Source organism: Drosophila tropicalis, unplaced genomic scaffold (assembly GCF_018151085.1).
Source record: "Drosophila tropicalis isolate 14030-0801.00 unplaced genomic scaffold, ASM1815108v1 contig_878, whole genome shotgun sequence".
Lineage (NCBI taxonomy): Eukaryota > Metazoa > Arthropoda > Insecta > Diptera > Drosophilidae > Drosophila > Drosophila tropicalis.
The window spans coordinates 427514-450068 of NW_027173374.1; the positions used below are offsets into that span (position 1 = coordinate 427514).

At 38.9% G+C, this 22555-nt stretch overlaps 9 protein-coding genes across 15 annotated transcripts; 5 read left to right on the plus strand and 4 right to left on the minus strand.

Annotated features, from left to right (window-relative positions):
- Window positions 1-163: 163 nt before the first annotated feature.
- Window positions 164-1088, minus strand: LOC137585379 (farnesol dehydrogenase-like). The gene is made up of 2 exons (XM_068301136.1): window positions 501-1088; window positions 164-442 (listed from the first exon to the last, which is right to left on the minus strand). The coding sequence occupies exons 1-2, from the start codon at window positions 1071-1073 to the stop codon at window positions 266-268; spliced, it is 750 nt and encodes a 249-aa protein (XP_068157237.1). The 5' UTR covers window positions 1074-1088; the 3' UTR covers window positions 164-265.
- A 1132-nt stretch (window positions 1089-2220) lies between these two features.
- LOC137584900 (farnesol dehydrogenase-like) lies at window positions 2221-3167 on the plus strand. Its single transcript, XM_068300494.1, has 2 exons — window positions 2221-2823; window positions 2882-3167. Exons 1-2 carry the CDS (start codon window positions 2251-2253, stop codon window positions 3059-3061), a joined length of 753 nt encoding a protein of 250 aa, XP_068156595.1. The 5' UTR covers window positions 2221-2250; the 3' UTR covers window positions 3062-3167.
- A 1039-nt stretch (window positions 3168-4206) lies between these two features.
- On the plus strand, window positions 4207-5141 carry LOC137585213 (farnesol dehydrogenase-like). Its single transcript, XM_068300899.1, has 2 exons — window positions 4207-4847; window positions 4906-5141. The coding sequence occupies exons 1-2, from the start codon at window positions 4275-4277 to the stop codon at window positions 5083-5085; spliced, it is 753 nt and encodes a 250-aa protein (XP_068157000.1). The 5' UTR covers window positions 4207-4274; the 3' UTR covers window positions 5086-5141.
- A 394-nt stretch (window positions 5142-5535) lies between these two features.
- LOC137584864 (farnesol dehydrogenase-like) lies at window positions 5536-6512 on the plus strand. Its single transcript, XM_068300448.1, has 2 exons — window positions 5536-6157; window positions 6218-6512. Exons 1-2 carry the CDS (start codon window positions 5585-5587, stop codon window positions 6395-6397), a joined length of 753 nt encoding a protein of 250 aa, XP_068156549.1. The 5' UTR covers window positions 5536-5584; the 3' UTR covers window positions 6398-6512.
- Window positions 6513-8038: 1526 nt separating this feature from the next.
- On the plus strand, window positions 8039-8969 carry LOC137585296 (farnesol dehydrogenase-like). Its single transcript, XM_068301013.1, has 2 exons — window positions 8039-8724; window positions 8790-8969. The coding sequence occupies exons 1-2, from the start codon at window positions 8152-8154 to the stop codon at window positions 8967-8969; spliced, it is 753 nt and encodes a 250-aa protein (XP_068157114.1). The 5' UTR covers window positions 8039-8151.
- A 157-nt stretch (window positions 8970-9126) lies between these two features.
- GABA-B-R2 (gamma-aminobutyric acid type B receptor subunit 2) lies at window positions 9127-15746 on the minus strand. 5 transcript variants are annotated; one of them, XM_068300715.1, is made up of 13 exons: window positions 15237-15746; window positions 13767-14717; window positions 13221-13702; window positions 12981-13161; window positions 12707-12925; window positions 12361-12656; window positions 11939-12302; window positions 11774-11884; window positions 11473-11709; window positions 10705-11047; window positions 10539-10644; window positions 10002-10483; window positions 9127-9937 (listed from the first exon to the last, which is right to left on the minus strand). In XM_068300715.1, the coding sequence occupies exons 2-13, from the start codon at window positions 14019-14021 to the stop codon at window positions 9330-9332; spliced, it is 3684 nt and encodes a 1227-aa protein (XP_068156816.1). In that variant the 5' UTR covers window positions 14022-14717; window positions 15237-15746; the 3' UTR covers window positions 9127-9329. The 5 variants fall into 5 exon arrangements, with proteins under 5 accessions (XP_068156816.1, XP_068156815.1, XP_068156820.1 ...); XM_068300714.1 differs by having other exon boundaries at window positions 13767-14041; window positions 14402-15746; XM_068300719.1 differs by having other exon boundaries at window positions 9128-9937; window positions 10539-10641; window positions 11485-11709; window positions 13767-15746.
- On the plus strand, window positions 14458-15934 carry LOC137585883 (cyclin-dependent kinase 20). The gene is made up of 5 exons (XM_068301898.1): window positions 14458-15020; window positions 15075-15459; window positions 15513-15663; window positions 15718-15841; window positions 15908-15934. The coding sequence occupies exons 1-5, from the start codon at window positions 14820-14822 to the stop codon at window positions 15932-15934; spliced, it is 888 nt and encodes a 295-aa protein (XP_068157999.1). The 5' UTR covers window positions 14458-14819.
- Window positions 15876-16521, minus strand: Polr1H (RNA polymerase I subunit RpI12). Its single transcript, XM_068300720.1, has 3 exons — window positions 16338-16521; window positions 16045-16267; window positions 15876-15983 (listed from the first exon to the last, which is right to left on the minus strand). The coding sequence occupies exons 1-3, from the start codon at window positions 16453-16455 to the stop codon at window positions 15959-15961; spliced, it is 366 nt and encodes a 121-aa protein (XP_068156821.1). The 5' UTR covers window positions 16456-16521; the 3' UTR covers window positions 15876-15958.
- Window positions 16522-16682: 161 nt separating this feature from the next.
- tsl (torso-like) lies at window positions 16683-22128 on the minus strand. 3 transcript variants are annotated; one of them, XM_068300397.1, is made up of 4 exons: window positions 21993-22128; window positions 17873-18142; window positions 17339-17809; window positions 16683-17277 (listed from the first exon to the last, which is right to left on the minus strand). In XM_068300397.1, exons 2-4 carry the CDS (start codon window positions 18086-18088, stop codon window positions 16897-16899), a joined length of 1068 nt encoding a protein of 355 aa, XP_068156498.1. In that variant the 5' UTR covers window positions 18089-18142; window positions 21993-22128; the 3' UTR covers window positions 16683-16896. The 3 variants fall into 3 exon arrangements, with proteins under 3 accessions (XP_068156498.1, XP_068156499.1, XP_068156500.1); XM_068300398.1 differs by having other exon boundaries at window positions 21942-22123; XM_068300399.1 differs by having other exon boundaries at window positions 21934-22123.
- Window positions 22129-22555: the final 427 nt, after the last annotated feature.

Here is a 22555-nt window from a genome sequence, read left to right on the forward strand (position 1 = left end):
CAATTCATTTAAAGTGAATAAATTAAGTAAAAAATTCGAATTTCAATTATGGAAAGATAAAAATTATGATAATATTATTGAAAACTTGTGTCAAGATTTCAAGGTTTTGACACTTATTTTGATGACAAGCATACCAAAAAGTATTCTACAATGTATATACAGATTAATTTGGCATCTTTTATTATATTTTAATAGATAAATAAAATTCTGTATAACTATCAGTTAAATCGATTTAGTTTTTAATGGGTCTAAAATGACATTAATTTTAAGCTTTCTCGCCAATTGGTTTGATGGTCAGTTCATGGATTTGCACATTTGGAGGTGTCTGAATGCAATAGGTGACTGCATCGGCCACATCTTCAGGACGCAAGAAAGGAGAATTGGGGCTAAACTCCTTGAACCTTTGGGTCATCTCGGTGTCAACTCCACCAGGACTTACGCTCTGTGAAGGCAAAAAGCAATAAGGTGATGTCTGAGAGTGAAAACCGCTTTAAACTTACTGTGATTTTTGTCTGAGTTCCCTTATTTTGGAATTCCTGACGCAGGACTTCGGTCAAGGCGGTGACGGCATGTTTGGATGGTGCATACATGTGAAAGCCAACGCCTGGAAATACCGGCACTTTGTGTCCGAGAACACTATTAATGATGACTATATGTCCATCATTTACCTTGCGGCGTTGAAGTGACAGGAATGCCTCACGGGTGCACCAAGATACTCCCAGCACATTTGTCTCCAGGATTGACCGAAGAACCGCAGAGTTATCTGGGATTGTTATTTCAGTTGTTGGCATAACGCCGGCATTGTTAATCAGGACATCAGCTCCACCAAGATTCTTATCCACCCAGGCAAAGGTCTCAATCACTTGCTTCTCATCGCTGACGTCACATTTGTGGGCATGGAAACGTTTAGCCTGATCAGCTGGCAGAGAAGCCTTCAGCTCTTGTAGGCGCTCTTCACGTCTGGCGAGACCCACTACAACCATTCCCTTGGCCACCAGATCCTTGCAGCAGGCGACGCCAATTCCAGAACTGGCTCCAGTCACAACGGCAACACGATTCAACCAACGATCCATATTAGGTTTTTTCTGCTATAGTCTCAGTATTCAACTGAATACTTACATAGCTAAATGTTCAAGTCTTTATATACCTTATGCTGAACAACCAGAAAATTCTAATCAATTATAAACAGTATACCGAAATATACTCACTCTTATACAAAAAATTGCTTGTAATGCTTGCTCAACTTTATTAAGGTTTGACAAACAAAAAAAACCGCCAGTCCCATTCATGTTTTTCACTGGTGTTTGCGAATTCTCCCCTGGATTAATGAAAGGATAAGCCATTAATACCCTTGAATAATGATTAGAAAGATTCATAAGAGAGCATATATTATTGACCCATCATCAAAAGCCATACGAGATCGCCCTCTTGTCCAGTGTATACCACAGTCGGTAAGTCTTCCTTACGTACATATTACAAGATGACTATTCAACTATCTAAGCCCAAATTGATTAAGAGTATACTTTAATTTCATTTCATGTTTTGTCTGATTTGCCTTGTCATAGCAAAGCTGAGCGAGCATTAAAAACAATTTTCTGTATAAGAGTAAATGTTTATTCAGAATGAACATACAATTTTTTATCAATAGTTTAAAGCTTTTCTGTTTCCAGAAGAATCCGATAATATAAAGAGTGCCAAATGTTTAGATGGCAGCTCAGTTTTATTCAGAAATCTGAAAGATAGATGCTTAAAACTTGATGAATTCAAAAACCTCCATGAATTGAAAAAAACCTCAAAATATTTCATATACATATATGGCATTGACATCTTTTAAAAAGGTTTTTTTATGCCATGGGGGAACATTGACTGTAACAGCTTGGAATTGAGAATTTAAACTTCTTTTGCCACCTTCAAGAGAAAGGAATTCACTCGTTTAAAATGTTGGAAATTTATAAACGAATACGAATACTAAATTTAGATATTTTAAGAACATTTAAAACAAATTTCACAAATGAAATGAAAACGTTGTGGCCCCCTTTTTGTTTATTAAGGCAGAAAAAAGGCTGGTTAAGCATTATAAGCAAATTTTTCTTATAAGAGTAGTTACTCTTATACTGTCAGATTGAGCATTTACATACATACATATATTTATCAATAGTTTGAAGCTTTTTGTTTCCAGATAAAGCAGATGGTATAAAAGGCCACGGACATTTGGATGAAAGTTTAGTTGTGTCGTAGAAAGAACTTAATATGGATCGTTGGTTAAATCGTGTTGCCGTTGTGACTGGAGCCAGTTCTGGCATTGGATCAGCCTGTTGCAAGGATCTGGTGGCCAAGGGATTAACTGTTGTGGGTCTTGCTAGGCGAGAGGAGCGTCTACAAGAGTTGAAGGCCTCTCTGCCAGCTGATCAGGCTAAACGTTTCCATGGCCGCAAGTGTGACGTCAGCGATGAGAAACAAGTGATAGAGACCTTTGCTTGGATAGAACAAAATGTGGGTGGGGTTGATGTCTTGGTAAACAATGCTGGCATTACCCGAGACACTGAGATAACAAAAGCAAATAATTCGGACGATCTCCGGGCTATCCTGAACACTAATGTGCTTGGAGTTTCTTGGTGCACTCGTGAGACATTCCTCTCGCTACAACGCCGCAAGGTTAACGATGGTCATGTGGTCATTATCAACAGCATTGCTGGACACAATGTGCCTTTTGTGCCTGGTTTCAATTTCAATTTGTATGCCCCATCCAAACATGCCATCACGGCCTTGACTGAAGTCCTTCGTCAGGAGTTCCAGAATAAGGGAACTCAGACAAAAATCACAGTAAGTAATAACGTATTTGTTTCATCTACTATTTTTTCTAATTATCTTTTGTCTACAGAGTATAAGCCCTGGAGCAGTTGACACCGAGATCATACCCGACCAAATTAAGGAACTTGTCACCGATTTTCCCATGTTGCGTTCCGAAGATGTGGCCGATGCGGTGTCCTATTGTATATCGACACCTCCGAATGTACAAATTCATGAATTGACCATTAAGCCTGTGGGCGAAAAGTTTTAATTTGTTTTTAATGACTCGAAATGGCTGTTTTTTCACAAAGCTTTATTGTTCTTAATTGTAAATAAAAAATAAAATTCGAAACCTTTATTGGATACTCTAACATCAATTATTAAATACATGTATTTGGATTTACTTGAGTGTTTAATCTTTATCTTTATTGTGTATATGTATTGCGTATACGCCACGTTTGCTGAACAATTTTTCTAGTGAGCTAGGTCGAGTAATCAAAAATCTTAAAATACATCCATAAAGCTTCTTTTACTGAATGATTAAGCAAAAAAAAAAACCGACTTGGAAAACTTTTCAACATTTTTAACTGCTTAGTAGACAAGTCTTACTACTTAGTCTAACTATTACTACTACTACTAACATCGACGGAAAAGTAGAAGATCTTGTTGGTAGATTTCACGCTCTTTGAATTCTGAAGTTATTTCTCTTGATTATTGGTTAAGAACTTTACATTAAACTAAGAATTAATACACTTTGCTCTGTGCTTATTTTGTTTTTCTGCCTGTGGAACAATTTTTTAACTAAAGCTCGTTTAAAATGAGCGTAAAACTGGCTTATAGCGTGCTACAACCAGACTTTACATTGCCATTTTCGATTTAGACTTAAGCATATCGGCATATGTAGGTAGAAATAGCTATTCAATCATTGATTGTCAGTTAGTTAGAGGTTCATTTGAAGGTTATTTATTGTAATTAGAAATTCTCCTCTGTCGCACCCATACAATAACTCATTCTAGACTATATTCCCAGTTGAGAATCTATAGCCATTTGTTTAGTTTTAGATGAATCTCTATTTTCCAATAGCAATAGAAAGAAAACATTTGTAAATCTAACGAAATGAGAGAAAACTTGAATCTTTAATACTAATTCGTGTTCGATATACTACTAAAATTTTGTCAGAGCTAAATATTAGAGAGATTTGTTTATGAATTTACTGGACAATCTCTAATTATCAGCAATCTACGATACGATGGAGTGCTTCTGTATTTGAATGATAATTCAAAACATTTTTATCGCAAAATGACTGAGCACTATTTGAAAAATAAACAAAAAAAATGCTTTATCTATAAACTGCTTGTTCTATCTATAAAAGAACTTGCAGCTGGCAGTCATAACTTAGTCAGAGACAAACCTTTACGAAGAATACTCTTCTCTCATTCTCTTCTTTTCTCTTTACTCTTAATTGAAAATAAACAAAACATAAAATGGAACGCTGGTTGAATCGTGTTGCCGTTGTGACTGGAGCCAGTTCTGGCATTGGAGCAGCCTGTTGCAAGGATCTGGTGGCCAAAGGAATGGTTGTGGTGGGTCTTGCTAGGCGAGAGGAACGTCTACAAGAGTTGAAAGCCTCTCTGCCAGCTGATCAGGCTAAACGTTTCCATGGCCACAAGTGCGATGTGAGCGATGAGAAGCAAGTAATTGAAACCTTTGCTTGGGTGGATAAGAATCTTGGTGGAGCCGATGTCCTGGTAAACAATGCCGGCATTATCAGCGAAACTTTTATAACAAGCCCAAATAACTCCGCTGATCCTCGTGCCATCTTGGATACCAATGTTCTGGGAGTTTCTTGGTGTACCCGTGAGGCATTCATCTCACAGCAGCGAAGAAAAGTAAACGATGGACATGTGGTCATCATTAACAGTATCCTGGGACATGCAGTCCCATTTGTGGAGGGATTCAATTTCAACTTGTATGGACCATCGAAATATGCTCTCACTGCCATGACTGAAATCCTTCGTCAGGAATTCCAAAATAAGGGAACTCAAACGAAAATCACAGTAAGTTCAAACGGATTCCTCATGCATACAACATGCACTTAATATCCTTTGTCCGCAGAGTGTGAGCCCTGGAGCAGTTGATACCGAGATTATACCCGAAAATGTCAAGAAATCCGTAACCGTTTTTCCTAAATTGCGTTCCGAAGACGTGGCCGATGCAGTAACCTATTGCATCCAGACACCTCCAAATGTACAAATCCATGAATTGACCATCAAACCAATTGGCGAAAAGTTTTAAACTAGTTTCTCAAGACTCTTTGATTGAAAATAAAGCTCAAATGTTTCTCTAACTGATTTGTAAACAACATTATTCTTTTTAGCTTGCTTAAGATTATTCATAGCCTTTGAATAGTTCAACGTTCTGCTGACTGAATGTTAATAGAAATCTTTATAGCTAGTGGGTTAGGTCGAGTAATCAGCAGTATAAGGAACGTGTATAGATATGGTTGAGTCTGTATTGAGGCACAGTTGCTTGTGTCGGCGAGTGATTAATCGAAAAATTGTATATTTCTTGTCATCTACAAAGTATAAAAAGTACTTACAGTGACTGAGCACTATTGAACATAAGAGCATTTGTTTGTTCTATAAGAGTACAGATCGTCTGCTTGGAGCTTTTTGATGTCAGGAAAAGTCTGATCTATAAAAGAACCGGCGGCTGGCACTAAGAATTCAGTCAAACTTAAGCTTTCATAGCAAACATTTCCCTGACTTACAATTAGTAATCCATACATATTGAAATGGATCGTTGGTTGAATCGTGTTGCTGTTGTCACTGGAGCCAGTTCCGGTATTGGTGCAGCCTGCTGCAAGGATCTGGTGGCCAAGGGAATGGTTGTCGTAGCTCTGGCTCGCCGTGAGGAGAAGCTGAATGACCTAAAGGCCTCTCTGCCAGCTGATCAGGCCAAACGTTTCCACACCCGGAAGTGTGACGTCAGCAACGAAAAACAAGTCGTTGAGACCTTTGCTTGGATTGATAAGAATCTAGGTGGTGCCGATGTCTTGGTAAACAATGCGGGAATCCTGCGAGATACTTTCATAACAAGTCCCAACAACTCCGACGATCTTCGTGCCATCTTGGACACAAATGTTCTTGGTGTATCCTGGTGTACACGTGAGGCATTCCTCTCACAACAACGTCGTAAGGTGAACGATGGTCATATAGTCATCATTAACAGTGTGGTTGGACACGGAGTGCCTGTTATTCCTGGCTTTAACTTCAACATGTATCCCCCATCGAAGCATGCCATCACCGCCTTGACCGAAATCCTTCGGCAAGAATTCCTAACTAAGGGAACGAAGACTAAAGTCACAGTAAGTTCAAATGGACATCTTACCATCGACCCTTTGGCTTGATATCTTTTGTTCCCACAGAGTATCAGTCCTGGTGGAGTTGATACTGAGATTATCAACGATCAAGTCCGGAAAGATCATCCCGAATTTCTTATGCTGCGTTCCGAAGATATTGCCGATGCCGTTACCTATTGCATTCAGACACCTCCCAATGTTCAAATCCATGAACTAACTATTAAGCCTGTTGGCGAAAAGTTTTAGACTAAATTTAAGTTGGATTTCATCAGGGCGTTGCCCTTTTTAATTGATGTAGTATTGTGTATTATGAAAAAATGTTTAATATATAAATTGGATTCAATTTTAATATCGATTGTAACTATTTGACTGTCTCTCTCTCTCGCTTTGGCTGAGTATTTAACCTTAGGTCGCTTTTAACGACCATTGCTATATCAATTAAGTTATTTTTTCTTTTTGTTTTTTGCAAATTTAAACTAGGTATTCAATTGTTTAAACACGATAATGGGGTAGATACAGTTTGACTTCCCAGTTAGATTCAGCTCGAGTTGAAGACAGTGGCTTCTCCAGACATATCTTTGAGGGGGCTTAGGAAATGTACTAGTTGGAGAAATTTTCTCACCCCCCTTCAGTCCGCCACTGATTGAAGGTCAATTATATATTTGTAAGTTAGTTTGCTTATTGCCCGATAACAAACAATTCAATAAGGTTTGTTAGCTTATCAGTAGGTGGCCACTTATACACCTACAAAAACAATCTCAAATGCTATAAAGATTTTTTTTTTTGCTAATTCTAATCGCATCTGTTAATATTCTCGAATGTCGAGGAAATTATAATTTTTTATAATTTTCTATTTGCTCAGTGTTCTAACAACTTTTTATAAAACATTTGCCTTCAGTCGTGACGAAATGAACAAAGAACAATAATGACGTAGCAGAATGTATTGAATGCGTGATAGATCGTTTTGAGTGTTTTATATGGCTCTTTTAATCATAGTATCAATTAAATTTAAATTCAGTTGTACATTGTTCAAGTGTTATATTTCGTCATATTGCGAAATGTTCAACTGTTATTATTCGGTTACTTTTATTTCTACATGGAATCGAGATAATTAACATAGCAGAAGATTGAACTAATGTTTATGTAGTCAATTCCAGATGATAAGAAAGGTTTGTTTAGGAAAATTACCGCAAATTATCGAGAATAGGTTAAACCTTTGACCCTTGGGTCAATCGTTAGTACCAGGAAGAGATTTCTATTGAGTTAGAGCCTCTCTGTATATATATTTCTTTATACTTTGGTTTATGCTTGTTCTTCTACCTGGACTTCCCATACATTTTATCAATGGATCGTCTAGCTTTTATCTCATTTTTGTCCGCCAAGGTATGAATTTTTTAGAAGCTAACGAAAAAGTGTTAAAAAATCGTTACAATCTTTGAATCTAATATCTTTAAAGTTGTCTTAATCTTAAGTTTAAAAAAATAACAAAAAAACTTAGAAATTTCTGGAAAAAAACAAATAAAGTGTTAAACTTCTCAAAGACTTTTCCATGTGATTTGAATTTTAAACAAATTTAAATCTATTTCTAAATTATAAAAACTACGCCTAATATAGAGGACAATTTCCAAATTATACTAACAAAAGATTCAATATTTTCCAAAGTGTATTGATTGGATAAAAATGTAATCATATTTCTATTAAGACACTCGAAGCAGTAAACAAAGTAAACAAAATAATCTCAAATGTTTAATGTAAAGATATGATTGAGTGAAAGATATTCCAAGTCATTGTCCGCTGACTGAGCAATATTCCACACGAGAGGCACTGCTTGCTCACTAAGAGAACAGTTGAACTGCTTTGATATCTCTAGTTTACACAAAAGTTTGATACACTATAAAAGAACTGGCTACGGGCAGTAACAGATCAGTCAAAGCTTTCACAGCAAACAACAATCAGACTTACAATTGGTAAACAAAACAAAATAAAACTAACTAACTAAAATGGATCGTTGGTTGAATCGTGTTGTGGTTGTGACTGGTGCCAGTTCAGGCATTGGAGAAGCCTGTTGCAAGGATCTGGTGGCCAAGGGAATGGTTGTCGTAGCTCTAGCCCGACGTGAGGAAAGACTGGCAAAGCTAAAGGCTTCTCTGCCAGCTGATCTGGCCAAACGTTTCCACACTCGAAAATGTGATGTCAGCAATGAGAAGGAAGTCGTTGAGACATTCGCTTGGATTGACAACAGTCTTGGGGGAGCCGATGTCCTGGTGAACAATGCTGGTATACTCCGAGACAATTTGATAATTAACCCAAACAACTCCAGCGATCTTCGAGCGGTTTTGGAAACCAATGTACTTGGTGTATCCTGGTGTACACGTGAAGCATTCCTCTCACAACAGCGTCGTAAGGTGAACGATGGTCACATAGTGATCATCAATAGTGTTGTGGGACATGGAGTGCCAACGGTTCCCGGAGTCAACTATAATATGTATGCACCATCTAAATATGCCCTCACTGCCATGACCGAAATCCTACGCCAAGAGTTCCAAACCAAGGGAACCAAGACTAGAATCACTGTAAGTTAAGTCAATTTTAGCCGACTGGAAGATCCACTAAATGTGGTTGTTTTCTTTGCCCACAGAGTGTGAGTCCTGGAGCAGTCGACACTGAGATTGTCACCGATGAGGTAAAGGAACGTAGTCCTGATTTTGCCATGTTGCGCTCCGAAGATGTTGCCGATGCGGTTACCTATTGCATTCAAACTCCTCCAAATGTTCAGATCCATGAGCTTATTATAAAACCCATTGGAGAGAAGTTCTAAATAAGAATTTTAGAATATTTTGTAATTCATTCAAATAAATGTTATAAAAATTAATAATGTTAACCCAAATCTACCATATCATTTCACTATATTACAGAATGTCAATCTGTTATATGTTTCTGAAATGCTATGGAATGTTATCTTAAGACATTTTCTTTGTTTATCAATTGATTTGGTTTTATTTCTCAACTATCTGATCAATGTTATTGCTAATAATTCACTAAATGGTGTGTTCGTTTAGTAAGTAGTTACAGGAGAACATGGGGAATCATCATTAATTACAATTACTAATTAGAACTAAAGAGCGAAAGAGCTTTATCCATAATCCATAAATGCAAAGTGGAGGGGTAAGCGGGGTGCTTACAAGTACTCAACAATGTCGCATTTAATGGATATGTTCGGACAGCTCTGGCCGACAACACTGCGTCCTCGATAGTTGGGACTCTTCTCGGTGAGCAGCTTACGGAATATGGGCAGTATGGCTGTCTCACCCTCGATCAGTTCCGTCTCGGAGCTGGCCCCGTAAATGGAACTGTCAGTTTTATTGCGATGCTTTCGTTGTTTATCTGGAGCCACGTTCGGCGAGCTGTGATGATGTGCCGCATGCTGGATGTTGGAGTTTCGATTTAGTTTACGCGGCTGGCATGGTTGTGTGGCAGACGGCGGATCACGCTCCCGTTCGCTATCCGTCTCACTTTGGCAAACTGTGCCCTTTTGGGGCTTGGGCCGGTGCTTGTTGCGGTTCTTCTCCGACACAGACCGCTGGATCGGCGATGTGGTATTCGGATCATAGGTCATCACATGTCCATGATGTTCCGTGCAACGCTGTGGACTCGAATAGTTACGCGGTGACTGACGCTTGGCGTGCGATAATGTGTGCGTGTCCCACAGATCGCTCTGCGAGACAACAAAGTTGGATTTCAACGCCGAACCCATGCTAGTTCGTCGATGATCCGAGGCAGTGGGAGCTATAATTTTAAGGACCCATCATTATTCGGGTTATTCTGAAAGTCATATGTGCAAACAACTTACTCTTAATCACACCGGGCGTACTGGATTTGGTATGTGGACACACATTGCTTAACTCCGACTGGGAAGTGGAAATATTTGTAGAAGAGTTGCGATGTGTCGTTGCATATTTTGGTCTGGCTGTTGGTGTCTGGCTTCCACTATCATAGTGTCTAGAGGCTGTCGATTGTCGGCGTTCTCGCAACGTACTGCAATCTCCAGTGCTTCGTTTACCCACGGTGCTGGTGATGTTGCCGATATTGTCATCTGTTTGAGCCGATACCGAATTCCTTTTCTCTAAATGTCGATAGTGTTGCTGCTGTTGCTGTTGTTGCTGTTGCTGCTGTTGTTGATGTTGCTGCTGCATTTGCTGCTGCTGTTGCAGTTGCTGTTGCAGCTGCTGCTGTATGGGCTGCATTATTGTTGTTGGGGCAGCTACAGCAGCAATATTGGATGCAACTGGTGCATGCGAATGATGTTCCACAATTGAATGTTTTTTCTTTTTCCTAATTGAGGGCAAACAATTAGTTTTTATAGCATGCTAAGAAGATGATGACTTACGGGGGAAGAGAAGGAGCCACCGCTGTAGACTGCACAGATATAAAGGAATTATCCATCTCTACATGTGTGGAGGTAACACTATCGACAGATGTCAGCTCAGTAACTTCTATGGCAAACAGTGAACAATGCATGAATATGTCAAAGCGAACAATGTCATATTACCCACCTGTAGTGCTTGGCATTTCTCGTCGTACTGGCGGTGCCGATAGCCTGGTTATATCTTCAGTCAATATGGGTTCCAGTTCCCCGCCAGCATTTGAGGTGCCTGTACAGCTAACACCATCGATCCATTTGCGTGCCTCGGGTCCGAGTTTGCGTATCAATGCTTGCAATTCATTCTCTTTCTCCATCAATGCTTTGCGGAAGCGGCAATTTGTGTTCTTGACATCTCGCAAGCGCTGCTCCAGCTCGCAGACTGATGAATCACGGCGATTCTTTGACATGGGGCGAAGAGTGGCTCGTACCCTTTTGTCGACAACTCCTTGCGGATTGCGTTTCAATTCGACCAACTGAAAGATGTTTAGCATGGACATTAGATAACTTGTACATTTCACCAAACAAACATAGATAACATCGAGGTAATATGATTATGTTTGAATGTTATAGAGCAGCAGGGCTTTAAGGACCTTGCCGCTCCATATTGAATGAATATATAGTGGTTAAGTATATTAAGTAAGTAGTGTCATGTAGCATTCAGAGTTCTGTTTTTGAATTTCGAGTTAATGTTGTTATGTAAGTGTATTGCATGATCAGCATTGATCAGTTATCGAATTAAAATCAACGGATTATCATTGTCAAACTGATCAAATGATCATATGTCTTTAAACAACATTCAAATGGCATTTGCACATAAATATAGAAACATATATTGCATGTATATATTATTTATATATATATATATTACACAGCTACAGAAACTACAAAACTTCCTTACTACCAGTCTTACTTTCGGTACGAACACCAAACACAAAGTTGCTGTCGTACAAAAAATTATAAAAAACGAGAGTAAGACAAAAACTAAGTCCTTGCGATCCGATAGAACCAACGATATGGCCGCTCCAGCCAAGCAGGTGATGAATACATTATAAACCGAGAAACCAATGTGCTTGGAATCATTTAGAGCCGGTATGGAGACATGACGAGTTTCCCAGGCCAAAAAGGCACCAAATACCTATAAAATTATTCAAACATATATCAAGTTTCATCAAATCATCATTCATGTGAAATCTACTTACCAATAGCAAGCCCTTGTAGGCATAGATAATGCTAACAAATATCGTCATATGCTCCGATTGGCAATACTCATTTTCAGGTATTACCAATACATCGTCAATATTCTCATGATGCTGGTAAAGTGAGAATTGTAATAAATACACATTTAATTTCAATCTCTATCTTACCAATGGTTCAAGTTGCTTTGTCTCTCGATAGAATGGATCAGCTATCTGCCATGTTGTTATGATGGCAATGTCAATGAACAACAAAACGCCCACAACCATGAATAATTGATAGTCCTTGATGACTTTCTTATTAAGTTTGAGGTCTGTGAAAATGGAGTGAACCCGCCAAGTCTTTGAGAACATTGCCCCAAAACTGAGACTAAATCCTGCCATTAAGATCCAAGCACGTGCTGTGCATATATAGGGAAAGGCAGCCACACTGCTCAATGTGGTGTCCAGGCCGAGGAAAATAATGCTCAAATAGGTCAACATGCAACCAATGATGATTAGATTGTTTAGATGAGGACTCGACATTTTGATGTACCTTAAAGTGGAGTATTATAAAACTTAAATAACTGAAAAATTTGACTCACAATTCTTACCTCTGATTACGATATTTTATATTGAATGCCAGAAAAACTGTCGCTATAATCACACCAATGACCGAAGCACTGGCCGATACTATATAGATTGTGGGATTCACCTGACTATGCTCTATATAGATCAAAGTACGATCCTTGGGCGGTGTTTTGCCCACCCAACGAACTGGTTTACCCAGGCTCAAGTCGAGATGTGCCTGCTGTGAATGATATTCACCGATTTTCTCCATTTGTCCAATTTGAAATTGATTAATCAGTATATTGGCTTTGCGTTCGTTGTTGTAAAATCGAACAGGACCCTGTAGGGATGTTGATTAGCACAATAGTCGACAGATGTTTGATTACTTACCGTAACACCTTCAAAGGATGTATTACGCAAGGCTTCAAGAAATACGCTCTCCCAATCCTTGACACGATAATCAAAGTGTGTCAACAAATCTTCACGTTTCTCTGCCACATATTGAATTGCCAAAGCTGCTGCCCAGATGCCATCATAGGTGTAGCCATGGAAGCGAGAGTATTCGGTGCCGCGTAGTCTATCATATTCCACGAGGTACTCATCCGCCGTCTGCAAGGGATTAAGTGTAAAGTCAATGAACTAACGAGAGTCAAGTGCAACTTACAATGCCTGCCACTGTAATATCCCCACTGGTGGACAATGGCAAAAGATCCACCAGAATGGCACCCTCTAATGCTGTAGAGATTTCCTCCACACTGCATTCACTGTCCAGCGTTTTGTTCCACCATTCGGTAGAGTATGTGGCCATGATAAGCCACTGATAGGCACGCCCATACATATCCAATCTGGTAATTAAAGAGATAATTATGACTCATGGCCAAGAGGATTAGGGCCACGGACTTACTTGTAGGCCTCGCAGAAGACTTTTCGGGCAAAATGCTCATTAAAATTGCCCATAATGATGCGTACATCTTTCTCACGTAACTTTTTCAACGATTCGGCCACATCGTTCACAAAACTTTGAGTCTCCACCACCTCCACCTCCATGGCATCCAGATCGGCGACCATATGATTATGAGGAAGTGAATATCTGGGTTCATTCTGATAGACTGTGCCCACACGTGTCCAATTAAACTCCTTGAGCAAGGCCAAACGGGGAGCATTAAACGCATTCTCCGATGGCACCACACGAAAGAAATTGGGAAACGCATCCTTGGTGAACATCGGATGTGTGTCCGCGTAACTCAGTTGCGTCAAATGCCAATGTTTGCTAGCCTTGGCTATGGGATCAGTGACATGGGTACAGGCGGCTCCAAAGAGCATTACCTTGTTGGGTCCAGAGTGCATCATGTCGAAGAAGGATTTCACTCCCACAGCAGCATTACACTTAATATAAATATGTATAAGTTATTGATTAAATTTTGTTCCTTCAACAAAATGTCTCCCTTACCTGAGTGTCATTCCACCACATGTGAAGCCTGTAATTGGTCAGTATGCGTGGATGCTCATTGACATGTCCCAGAGCCAATTTAACACTGGGCATAACACCGCGCCCCGTATAGGAATTCTCCACACCATCGCCGTAGGGAAAGAACCCAGCTATATAGACATCAGATCGTTTGGCGGTTCTGGCCCAAACCCTTACCCTGATCAGGAGCACCAGCAGCAGCCACAATGGCAATAGCGACTTCATGTTGAGTTGCATGTTGAATGCTTATTGGTGGACTGCACAAAATTATAATAAAATGCGCAGAAGTTCTGGTCATTTTACATGTTAATGTATCTAAATGACTTGCCCAAGGTCTCCAATGGCAAGACACAAGGATACACCACTGGGTGGTGTGTGGGTGTGTGTGGGTTGTGGGGCGTGTGCGTGTGGCTAAGTATACTACTGGTTGCAAGGTTTTCAATGGGGCGAAGGTGAAGCGTCTCGAATAATTGAAGTTCACGTGCAGAGCAATTATATTGCAATTTCCATTTCTTCTTTTTTTCTTTTTAGGCTTTTGCCTTGCAAACCCATTGAAAAGCCTTACCACCAACAACCACCCACAAGGGTTTACGACTTTTGCTTGGCCATTAACTTACCAGCTAAGCTTTGCTTAATTCTACACAATCTCTTACAATTATTCCACTATGTAATACATTATTTATATATTTTTAATTTACTCGTCTGATTTAAATTAGGAATTTGATTTGAAATTTTTCTTGAATTGCGGAGGTCTGAAAAATTATGTATCCTCATAATCTGACAGTAAGACCAACAAAAAAGAAGAAAAAAATTGTACATTTCCCAGTGCGCATGATCCTTGTCTAAGCTTTGACAGCTCCGCCTTGTCCTAGGCTGGCCAGCTCCATGCCTCTACTCAATTAGCTGGCAACAGGTGGCCAAACGGAATAGCAGCTGTTCCACATTTGTTGTGACCGTTGCCATGGAGGAAGTAAGCAAGACAACATTAAAAAAAAAAAAAAAAAATAGAAAATTGTTATTTCTGGAGGACAAATCATGGAGGACTATGCACCAAGTCGTTATAAAATGCTAGAGAAAATCGGTGAAGGTGTCCATGGTTGTGTTTTTAAGGCCATCGATTTGCAACGCAACAAGGAGGTGGCCATTAAAAAGGTGGCCCTAAAGAATAAGTTCGGTAACATTGCCTTGAATACTCTGCGAGAGATCAAGACTCTTCAATTGTGTCAATCGGAATATGTGAGTAGTCTTTACAGAAAGCATTTGAAATTGTATTAAACATTTCTATTACAGATCTTGGGCATTGTCGATATATATCCCGATCTAACAGGCCTTTCACTGGTGCTGGACTATCAGCCAGATACTCTTTATAGTCGTCTGAAGAGCGAAGTGAATCCCCTAAGTAGGCAGCAAGTTCGCAAATTCGCCTTAATGATGTTCAAAGGGATCACCTACCTCCATGATGCCGGCATTATGCATAGAGACATCAAACCGGCCAATTTGCTAATCAGTGATAAAGATGTCCTGAAAATAGCTGACTTTGGCCTGGCCCGCCTCCACTTTCCCGATGAGGAGGGTCGTCTCTATTCACCACAGGTTTCCACACGTTGGTATCGTGCTCCCGAAATCCTCTGGGGTAGCCAGAAATATGGACCAGGCGTAGATATGTGGGCGGCAGGTAAGCCCAGCAAGTAATGTACTTTCAATATATATATGAAACCTTTAATCAAGGTTGTGTGGTGGCCGAAATGTTGCGTGGAGTTCCTCTTTTTGCTGGCACAACAGACATTGAACAATTGGCCATAATTATACGTACTTTGGGCACTCCCCGTTTGAATCAATGGCCAGAGTTGACATCTTTGCCGGATTATAGTAAAATAAGGTAAGCTTTCCTTCAACTAAGAAAACGACATGAAGTTAACTTGCTTTTAAATAGATTTCCCAATTCCGTGGGCATGCATTGGGATAATTTGTTTCCCAGCTGCACACATGCTGTTGAAATCAATTTGGTCTCCAATCTGGTCATCTATAATCCTAAGAATCGTCTAAAAGCGAAAGAGGTTAGCTCCAATTTATAATCGGAACCAAGTGAAGTCGTTTTAAAACTATTTTGTATATATTTTCAGGCCGTCGAGCATGATTATTTCAACTAGTCCTTAAGTCTATGTAGTTAACAACTAAGAATTCTCTGATTCTTTGTATCTGTAAGAGGAAATGATCAATTAAAATTCATGGGAATCGATGGATAATCAAAAAAACTTACTTGCACTTGAGGCAAGTGAAAAACACCGTTTGACCCTCATCGGCGGAACGTAGCTGAAGGGTGGCATAGGACATCTTGTCGTTCCCACACTTGGGACACTTTCGCTCCACCACTGGACCATCCGCTTCCGAGGATTCCGATTCTCTCTTGGCCCTGTTAAAGACTTTGCTGGGATCGAATGTATTGAATTGAATGGTAAACTCTGACTTTTCGCCACTATATACTATGGGAAGAGACCGAAGTTTGATCAACAACAAATTCATTAACAAATCTCGAACGATAAAATATTTTACCTTCGGGCAGAAGCTCCACTTTGCAATTGTAACAGATGACATTGCCCTTAACTTGAAGAGGAGGTAAAATGGAACCGCAGGATGGACAAAATCCTGGACAATTATTAAACACTTCCATTGTCCGCGCGTGCTTTTTAAATAACCTCAAAAAGAGGAAAATAAATAAACAAATGTTGTTGTTGTTCCATGCAGTGTGACCAGCTCTGCGCAAAGCCCATTGCCCACTATTTTAATAAAACCAGTATTTTCCAATGTATAAAAGTTATCGACATGTCAACTTAGTAATGTTGGCGCGCAAAAATAGAGGGATTTGAATGATATTTTATAAAAGAAACATGAACTAACTTTGTTTTTTACTTTACTAAAATGCATGTCAAATGTCCATTTAATAAATCTATCTAAAAACTATCACAGGCAAAACAGCAATTACACTCTAGAAATCTAAATTACAATTACACAATTACATTTACATATAGATATGGAGATATTATGTTAGCCGCTTCAACTTCCATCTAGGAACTTTTGTACAGACATTTTGCCATTGGAAAAGAAAGACTAACTAACGGCTTGGATGATTCTGCGGCATATTGAATTCCCACAGTTTCATATTATTGTCGAGCACTTCATGGAACCATCTCTCCTTCTCGGGTTGCTCCCTAAAGACCACATTGAGCGACTTCAGATCCAATTGCAGAATGGCATCGTTTCCCAGAAGCGTATCCAGGGATCTCAAGAGCGTACTATTTCCATGCAATTTCAGCAATGTCACATACTTAACCACATAGTACTCATACTGCAGTTTACGACGAGCCCAACGTTCCACAGTTGCATTGGCACTGGCCGAACGTATTTGACCCAAATGCTCGGCAAACCATGGTGCGAAGTAATTGTAAAGATCCAATTTCGATAGACCATTCAGACCCTTGCTCTTGATGCGATCCTTTAAAGGAAAACAGCAATAAATTAATAAAATCATTTGATTAATAGCCAATGCAAATTACCTTAATCATTTTATAGTTTTTGCGACTATATACGAATACTTGAAATAGAGAATTCCCAGTGGTATAAGAGTTGACATAGTGTGTGCCAAAGGACTCCATAAACCGTATGGCCGATGTTAGATTCCCAATTTCCAATTGCTCCATGCGAGCTCTCACATCCGGCTCAAGCGGCTGATCGATGGGTATCTGTGAATTCAGTTTTCCAGTCTCCCGGAACCTTACCACACGGACCAATACATATGAGTAATCTCCCTGTATGAAGGAGGTATTAATGCCAAGTTTTTTGGCAGCATTCTCCGGAAACCAGCCGCCCGTAAACGCTTCCCATGGCTTGTCCAAACGTTCAATAGTAAAATCACGAAAATATGCCTGAAACAGTTGGCGACGATTCTCACAGAATTCCATATGGAAGTCCCCATGGAAAATTCCAGGAGTATTATCCTCACGATTCTCAGTCAGATCAGTAATGTTCTAGAAAAGTAGTTCAAAATAAATGACATGGTAATGGATAGATGGTTGGTTTAATTTCATTACCTTATAGATATTCCATGTTGGCTCCTTGAATATCCAACGCTCTGAGTCGACATTATCATTGTAGGGTATTACACGCATCGATATGCCCAAATAGCCATAACGTAGAAATATATTGATGGCTTTGCCAATGCGCAGCTGGGATTCACGGCTACCAACGATAGACAAGAGCAACAAAGTCACTAGCCAGAAAATTCCCAGCCGCGGACTCGGGCTCATCTCTTAGCCTTTTCGTCTGTGTTCACCAGCATGCAAGGAACCCTACAAATAGACCTAAATGAACACAGGTGTTTATTCGTGATTAGCCAACAATTTATTTTTTATTTGCAGCCAACTTAGTTGGCTATAAATTATACGAGCTCTAATTGACCGTGAACCTTTTGTGGCGCTGAACTTGAACTGCGAACAAGTTGAGGCCAGCAAATGGGGCAAACGGCAGCGGTGATGATTTAAAGACAGACAGGCGATCTTTGATCACCTCAAGTGGTTGCAATTACCCATCTAAAAACATAAAACATAAAAACCCCGAGAGGGATAAAGAGAGACAGAGAGAGAGAGAGAGAGACAACCATTTAATTTGGTTCAGCAAGACAAGAAACCGCCGTCATTCGTCTGACATGCAAATTGTTTCCTAAACCATATTTTTTTTTGTATATTTTTCGTTTTTTGCCTTACTAAAATGGTATAACCGTTTGGCGCACTACATTAAACCGGTTTGCCGCTCGCCAATCTCCAACAACTATGACTGATTATTGCTTGAGGAAGCCACAAGAGCGTTCACTATACATACCTACGTATAAGCCAACAGCAATGACAACGACAACGACAGCAGCAACAGCAACAACTGTCTAACCGCATTGCAACTTGTTGCGCAAAATCCAGTCCTAAAGTGTTTAGAATTGCCGCTGTTATCAGTTGGCTAAGAAACATCAACAACAACAATAACAACAACACGTTAGACTGGTCAAAACATAAAGGTTAGCCGGGTGTTGACCATGTTTATATGAGTCACACCTGTTGCTGATGTTGCTGCTGCTTCCAAACGCACTGAAGCGCTACATTTGACAGCGGTGACTACGAGACTATCATTACAATGATGACGGTCAAATTGTTAACATTTCAACTCAACCATAAAATGTAGGCGACATTACCAAGTATACACAAAATTTTACACAGAGAATCCATAGAGAGACTTCTAGTTCGAGTGCAGATAAAGTGAAATGATTGATGATACTTGGAGAACTTTTAAGTACAGACAGCGACTTGAAACCCACAATTATATGTCTACTTAGAATATGGTTACTATATAGTAGAGGGCTCATCTACAATGTAATCAAAATTTTGACTTATTTTGAGTACTCTTCAATGAGTGTTTGTATTTGAATGATTTTTAGTTTTATAAGTATTTAATTATACTTATTTAAATGAATGTGAAAATAAGTGAATGATTTCTTAACATTGAAAAAGTATTAGTACTTTTCAAAGGCTACATGTATGCACTCAAATTTAACCAAACTGACTCACAAGGTATGAGTACTCAGGCGAATGAAGTTTTAGAGACTTTTCGGTATTCATCAAGGGCTTAGCCAGTTATGGGTAGGGAAGGGTAACTGTCCCCCCTTTTGCATTGAATTTTATTCTTCTTTTTTTGTGGAATTCATCTAATTTGCCTTTAATTTGTTCTTTCCAATAATTCATTTAATTCAATCCATAGATCAATCTTTCAATCTTTTTGCCCCTTTTTTAGGAAGTCAAATTCAAATGTATTCAAATCGATTTTACTTATATTTTTAGAAAATTAATCGGTGATAAATGTCAAAGTATTGGCAGTTTAACCCTAAATTTCTATAAAATCATATTCTTTGTGAAGAAACTTTTCATCATTTTCTGCCTAATCACTGATTTTAAATACTCTAAACTAAAATCTCCTTTTAACCTCCAACAAAAATTGGTATCTAAAAAAAGTTTAAAGTGTTTTATTAGTATTCAGTAATATCATTTTTTCAGTCGTCTATTCATTTAATTGAGTCGAGTGATAAATAAATGAATTAGTTCTTGTATTTACCCAATTTATGTTAGTATCTACCTAATTTAAGTCGCCTAAACAAAATTTTAAGTTAAGTTGTTCAGGGTAAAGTTATTTTTCTAAAGTAATTTGGACTAAAGCTAATTAAACTAACTTACTAGCAAAACGGTTATAAAGTCAAGTTCAACAACTAAATTGTATAATCGAAAATGTTGTTTGAAGATGTAAAAATTTTGCCATACAAATTATTAAAAAACTGACCAAAATGGTTTAATATTTATGGAAATAAATAAGATATTCATAGAAGTCGTTACAAATTCATTCCAGCAGCCTATAACTTGTTGATCCAAAAGGAATGAAATATATAAATTTTAACTACTTACATTTATATTTTCATTTAAAAAACTGTTTAATTTAAAACAAACTCAGAATACTCAAATGTCAATCATTCGATCTACTGCTTACTTTTTTAGAACTAACAAACTCCATCTCTCTCTTTTTTAATAGGTATTTCTAAGGTTTTCATGTTTAATATCCGCCATATATTTAAATATGATTTTTTTTTTTAATTTGACTAATTTGTGCATTAGAATTTGATGAGCTGATTGTTAATGATTTGCTTTTTGGCATTTCAAATGAACGATTAAAATTAAGACCTTGCCCAAAGCTTATTGGAAGTCATTCTTTAAAGTTTAAACATTTATCAGTATTAAGGAAACATATAAGTAAATACATATATGAAGTGAATACCCCTAATGATTGAACTATTGAGAAAATATAAATTGAATGGGCCACATTTCTTTGGCAATTGCCAGTGATGGAACCAGCTTAAAAGCCATCACCTATACAATATGGAATAAGAGGCGATACTGTGATATAATGATAGGTGGCTATACCCATAACTATAAGTATTTACAATAGCAGCCCCGATGAGCATAAGACCTTGTGCAAAAGACCCAACAAAAAACCTAAAGAAAAACCAATGAATTGAGATTCAGATCGAAACGTAGATGAAAGATGGAGCCAAAAACCGAAGACAAAGTCGAAAAAAAGATGACGACTCATGAGGGTGAGTGAGTATGGAGGAGTACGAGGAGGTTGGAGGTAAAAATAACTTCAGGGTAGACGATGAATCAAAAATTCAATACGTGTATCTGCGACTGCGATTGCAATGAGGTTTGTGGTACTCTAAAAACTCGGCCAGAGTCAATTGGGGATTCTTTATGCGGATTTTATGTCTTTATGTTTGTATGTAGGCGGTCTGAAGGGCACACGCATAATTGTCTGCAGTTTACACACTGAATTTCTTGTTTTGTTTACGTTATGTGAATTTTATGTTACTAACAAAAATCTGTTTCCTTGAAGCGGTGTTAAACAAACGTTTAAGCTGTTTTTATTGCATATTATTATCCAAGCTAAAGCGAGAATACAACTTAAACAAAATAAAGCAACAACAAAAAATTGACGTAACCATAATCAAAAGCTTGAAGAGCTGAGTAGAGAATATTGTATGGCTGACTGTATATACATAGAGACTGCTACTGATTGGTCAGAGTTGTTTTGGCAGTGGTTTGCCTTATCGCCGCCATTTAATGGGAACTGACAACACAGGGTTCACTCTTAAACAAAAAAAAAAAAAAAAAGAATACAGAAAAAACACAACAACAACAAATCATGACCATTGCACAAGGCAGATCATTGAAAATTCAACAAATTTTTTTTTAGATTTGATTGACTGCGGTTAAAGGTCAGCCATTGATTCTATAGCCCCTAAGGCAATTCAACAGATACAACAGCAGCATCAGCAGCAGCAGCAGCAACAGATACAGATACATAAGTACGCATGGCGCCAGTTCACATTGTTGATAAGCCAGACAGATTAGCCAAAAATAGTTCTTTACGAAATTATTTTGGTGGCATAATGTTGATGGGGTCTTGAGCTATTGAATTTCAACCAAATAACGACAACAACAAAAATGAATGCTCGCAACACACACACACACACCAACACAGTATAGAGATACTTAAGTACACTCACACACGTGCCTTCTCAATTGCAATTAAAAAGCCGGAATCGGACGTCTACCAAACACTTACACTTTAAACACGAACTGTGTGACGGACGGGACGTGAATATGTGGGCACAACTTCCACCGCGCAGACTCGAAACAAAACTGACTGACTGTCTGACTCTGGGATTTAGCTCTGGTCTCGGGTCTCTGGCTCTGACCGGTGTTGGTGGTGTCTGTGTCTACCAAAACTCGATCGCTCGTTATATTAAGAGAGAGAACACAACAAAATGAGGCTGAGCATTTGCTTTAACTTCAACAGGTTGCTGTCAACATGAATTCCAAGCAACATGTTGCTGACGGCAGCAGCAGCAGCAGCAGCAACAGTTGCAGTTCAATGACTGGGATATGCAGAGGAACTTCTGAACACCCACACACTTACACACACACACACACCCTCAGCACATTTGGACGCCACGGAACGGTAATCGTAACTTTAATGGTTATATGGAGGGGATACGACACAAATGCCTATGGCCATGTCTAGGTGCTCATCATCTATCGAATCGTATGTATCTATGTGAGTCTCCCCCATAGCTTTTCCGCTTATTAATATTTCCCGGCACGTCGCACACTTTCCTATATTGGCAT

What these genes read in the sequence shown, in the direction of transcription:
- LOC137584900 (XM_068300494.1), top strand. Translation starts at nt 2,251, where the DNA reads ATGGATCGTTGGTTAAATCGTGTTGCCGTTGTGACTGGAGCCAGTTCT. An exon ending in GAACTCAGACAAAAATCACA is followed by an intron (nt 2,824 to 2,881) that starts GTAAGTAATAAC and finishes TTTTGTCTACAG; the next exon opens with AGTATAAGCCCTGGAGCAGT.
- LOC137585213 (XM_068300899.1), top strand. Translation starts at nt 4,275, where the DNA reads ATGGAACGCTGGTTGAATCGTGTTGCCGTTGTGACTGGAGCCAGTTCT. An exon ending in GAACTCAAACGAAAATCACA is followed by an intron (nt 4,848 to 4,905) that starts GTAAGTTCAAAC and finishes CTTTGTCCGCAG; the next exon opens with AGTGTGAGCCCTGGAGCAGT.
- Polr1H (XM_068300720.1), bottom strand. Translation starts at nt 16,455, where the DNA reads ATGGAAGTGTTTAATAATTGTCCAGGATTTTGTCCATCCTGCGGTTCC. An exon ending in AGTGGAGCTTCTGCCCGAAG is followed by an intron (nt 16,268 to 16,337) that starts GTAAAATATTTT and finishes CTCTTCCCATAG; the next exon opens with TATATAGTGGCGAAAAGTCA. An exon ending in TTCACTTGCCTCAAGTGCAA is followed by an intron (nt 15,984 to 16,044) that starts GTAAGTTTTTTT and finishes TTCCTCTTACAG; the next exon opens with ATACAAAGAATCAGAGAATT.
- LOC137585379 (XM_068301136.1), bottom strand. Translation starts at nt 1,073, where the DNA reads ATGGATCGTTGGTTGAATCGTGTTGCCGTTGTGACTGGAGCCAGTTCT. An exon ending in GAACTCAGACAAAAATCACA is followed by an intron (nt 443 to 500) that starts GTAAGTTTAAAG and finishes TTGCCTTCACAG; the next exon opens with AGCGTAAGTCCTGGTGGAGT.
- GABA-B-R2 (XM_068300715.1), bottom strand. Translation starts at nt 14,021, where the DNA reads ATGCAACTCAACATGAAGTCGCTATTGCCATTGTGGCTGCTGCTGGTG. An exon ending in TGTGGTGGAATGACACTCAG is followed by an intron (nt 13,703 to 13,766) that starts GTAAGGGAGACA and finishes ATTTATATTAAG; the next exon opens with TGTAATGCTGCTGTGGGAGT. An exon ending in TACGCCCGGTGTGATTAAGA is followed by an intron (nt 9,938 to 10,001) that starts GTAAGTTGTTTG and finishes TTAAAATTATAG; the next exon opens with CTCCCACTGCCTCGGATCAT.
- LOC137585883 (XM_068301898.1), top strand. Translation starts at nt 14,820, where the DNA reads ATGGAGGACTATGCACCAAGTCGTTATAAAATGCTAGAGAAAATCGGT. An exon ending in AATTGTGTCAATCGGAATAT is followed by an intron (nt 15,021 to 15,074) that starts GTGAGTAGTCTT and finishes TTTCTATTACAG; the next exon opens with ATCTTGGGCATTGTCGATAT. An exon ending in ATCGTCTAAAAGCGAAAGAG is followed by an intron (nt 15,842 to 15,907) that starts GTTAGCTCCAAT and finishes ATATATTTTCAG; the next exon opens with GCCGTCGAGCATGATTATTT.
- tsl (XM_068300397.1), bottom strand. Translation starts at nt 18,088, where the DNA reads ATGAGCCCGAGTCCGCGGCTGGGAATTTTCTGGCTAGTGACTTTGTTG. An exon ending in CAACATGGAATATCTATAAG is followed by an intron (nt 17,810 to 17,872) that starts GTAATGAAATTA and finishes CTACTTTTCTAG; the next exon opens with AACATTACTGATCTGACTGA. An exon ending in AAAACTATAAAATGATTAAG is followed by an intron (nt 17,278 to 17,338) that starts GTAATTTGCATT and finishes TTTCCTTTAAAG; the next exon opens with GATCGCATCAAGAGCAAGGG.
- LOC137584864 (XM_068300448.1), top strand. Translation starts at nt 5,585, where the DNA reads ATGGATCGTTGGTTGAATCGTGTTGCTGTTGTCACTGGAGCCAGTTCC. An exon ending in GAACGAAGACTAAAGTCACA is followed by an intron (nt 6,158 to 6,217) that starts GTAAGTTCAAAT and finishes TTGTTCCCACAG; the next exon opens with AGTATCAGTCCTGGTGGAGT.
- LOC137585296 (XM_068301013.1), top strand. Translation starts at nt 8,152, where the DNA reads ATGGATCGTTGGTTGAATCGTGTTGTGGTTGTGACTGGTGCCAGTTCA. An exon ending in GAACCAAGACTAGAATCACT is followed by an intron (nt 8,725 to 8,789) that starts GTAAGTTAAGTC and finishes CTTTGCCCACAG; the next exon opens with AGTGTGAGTCCTGGAGCAGT.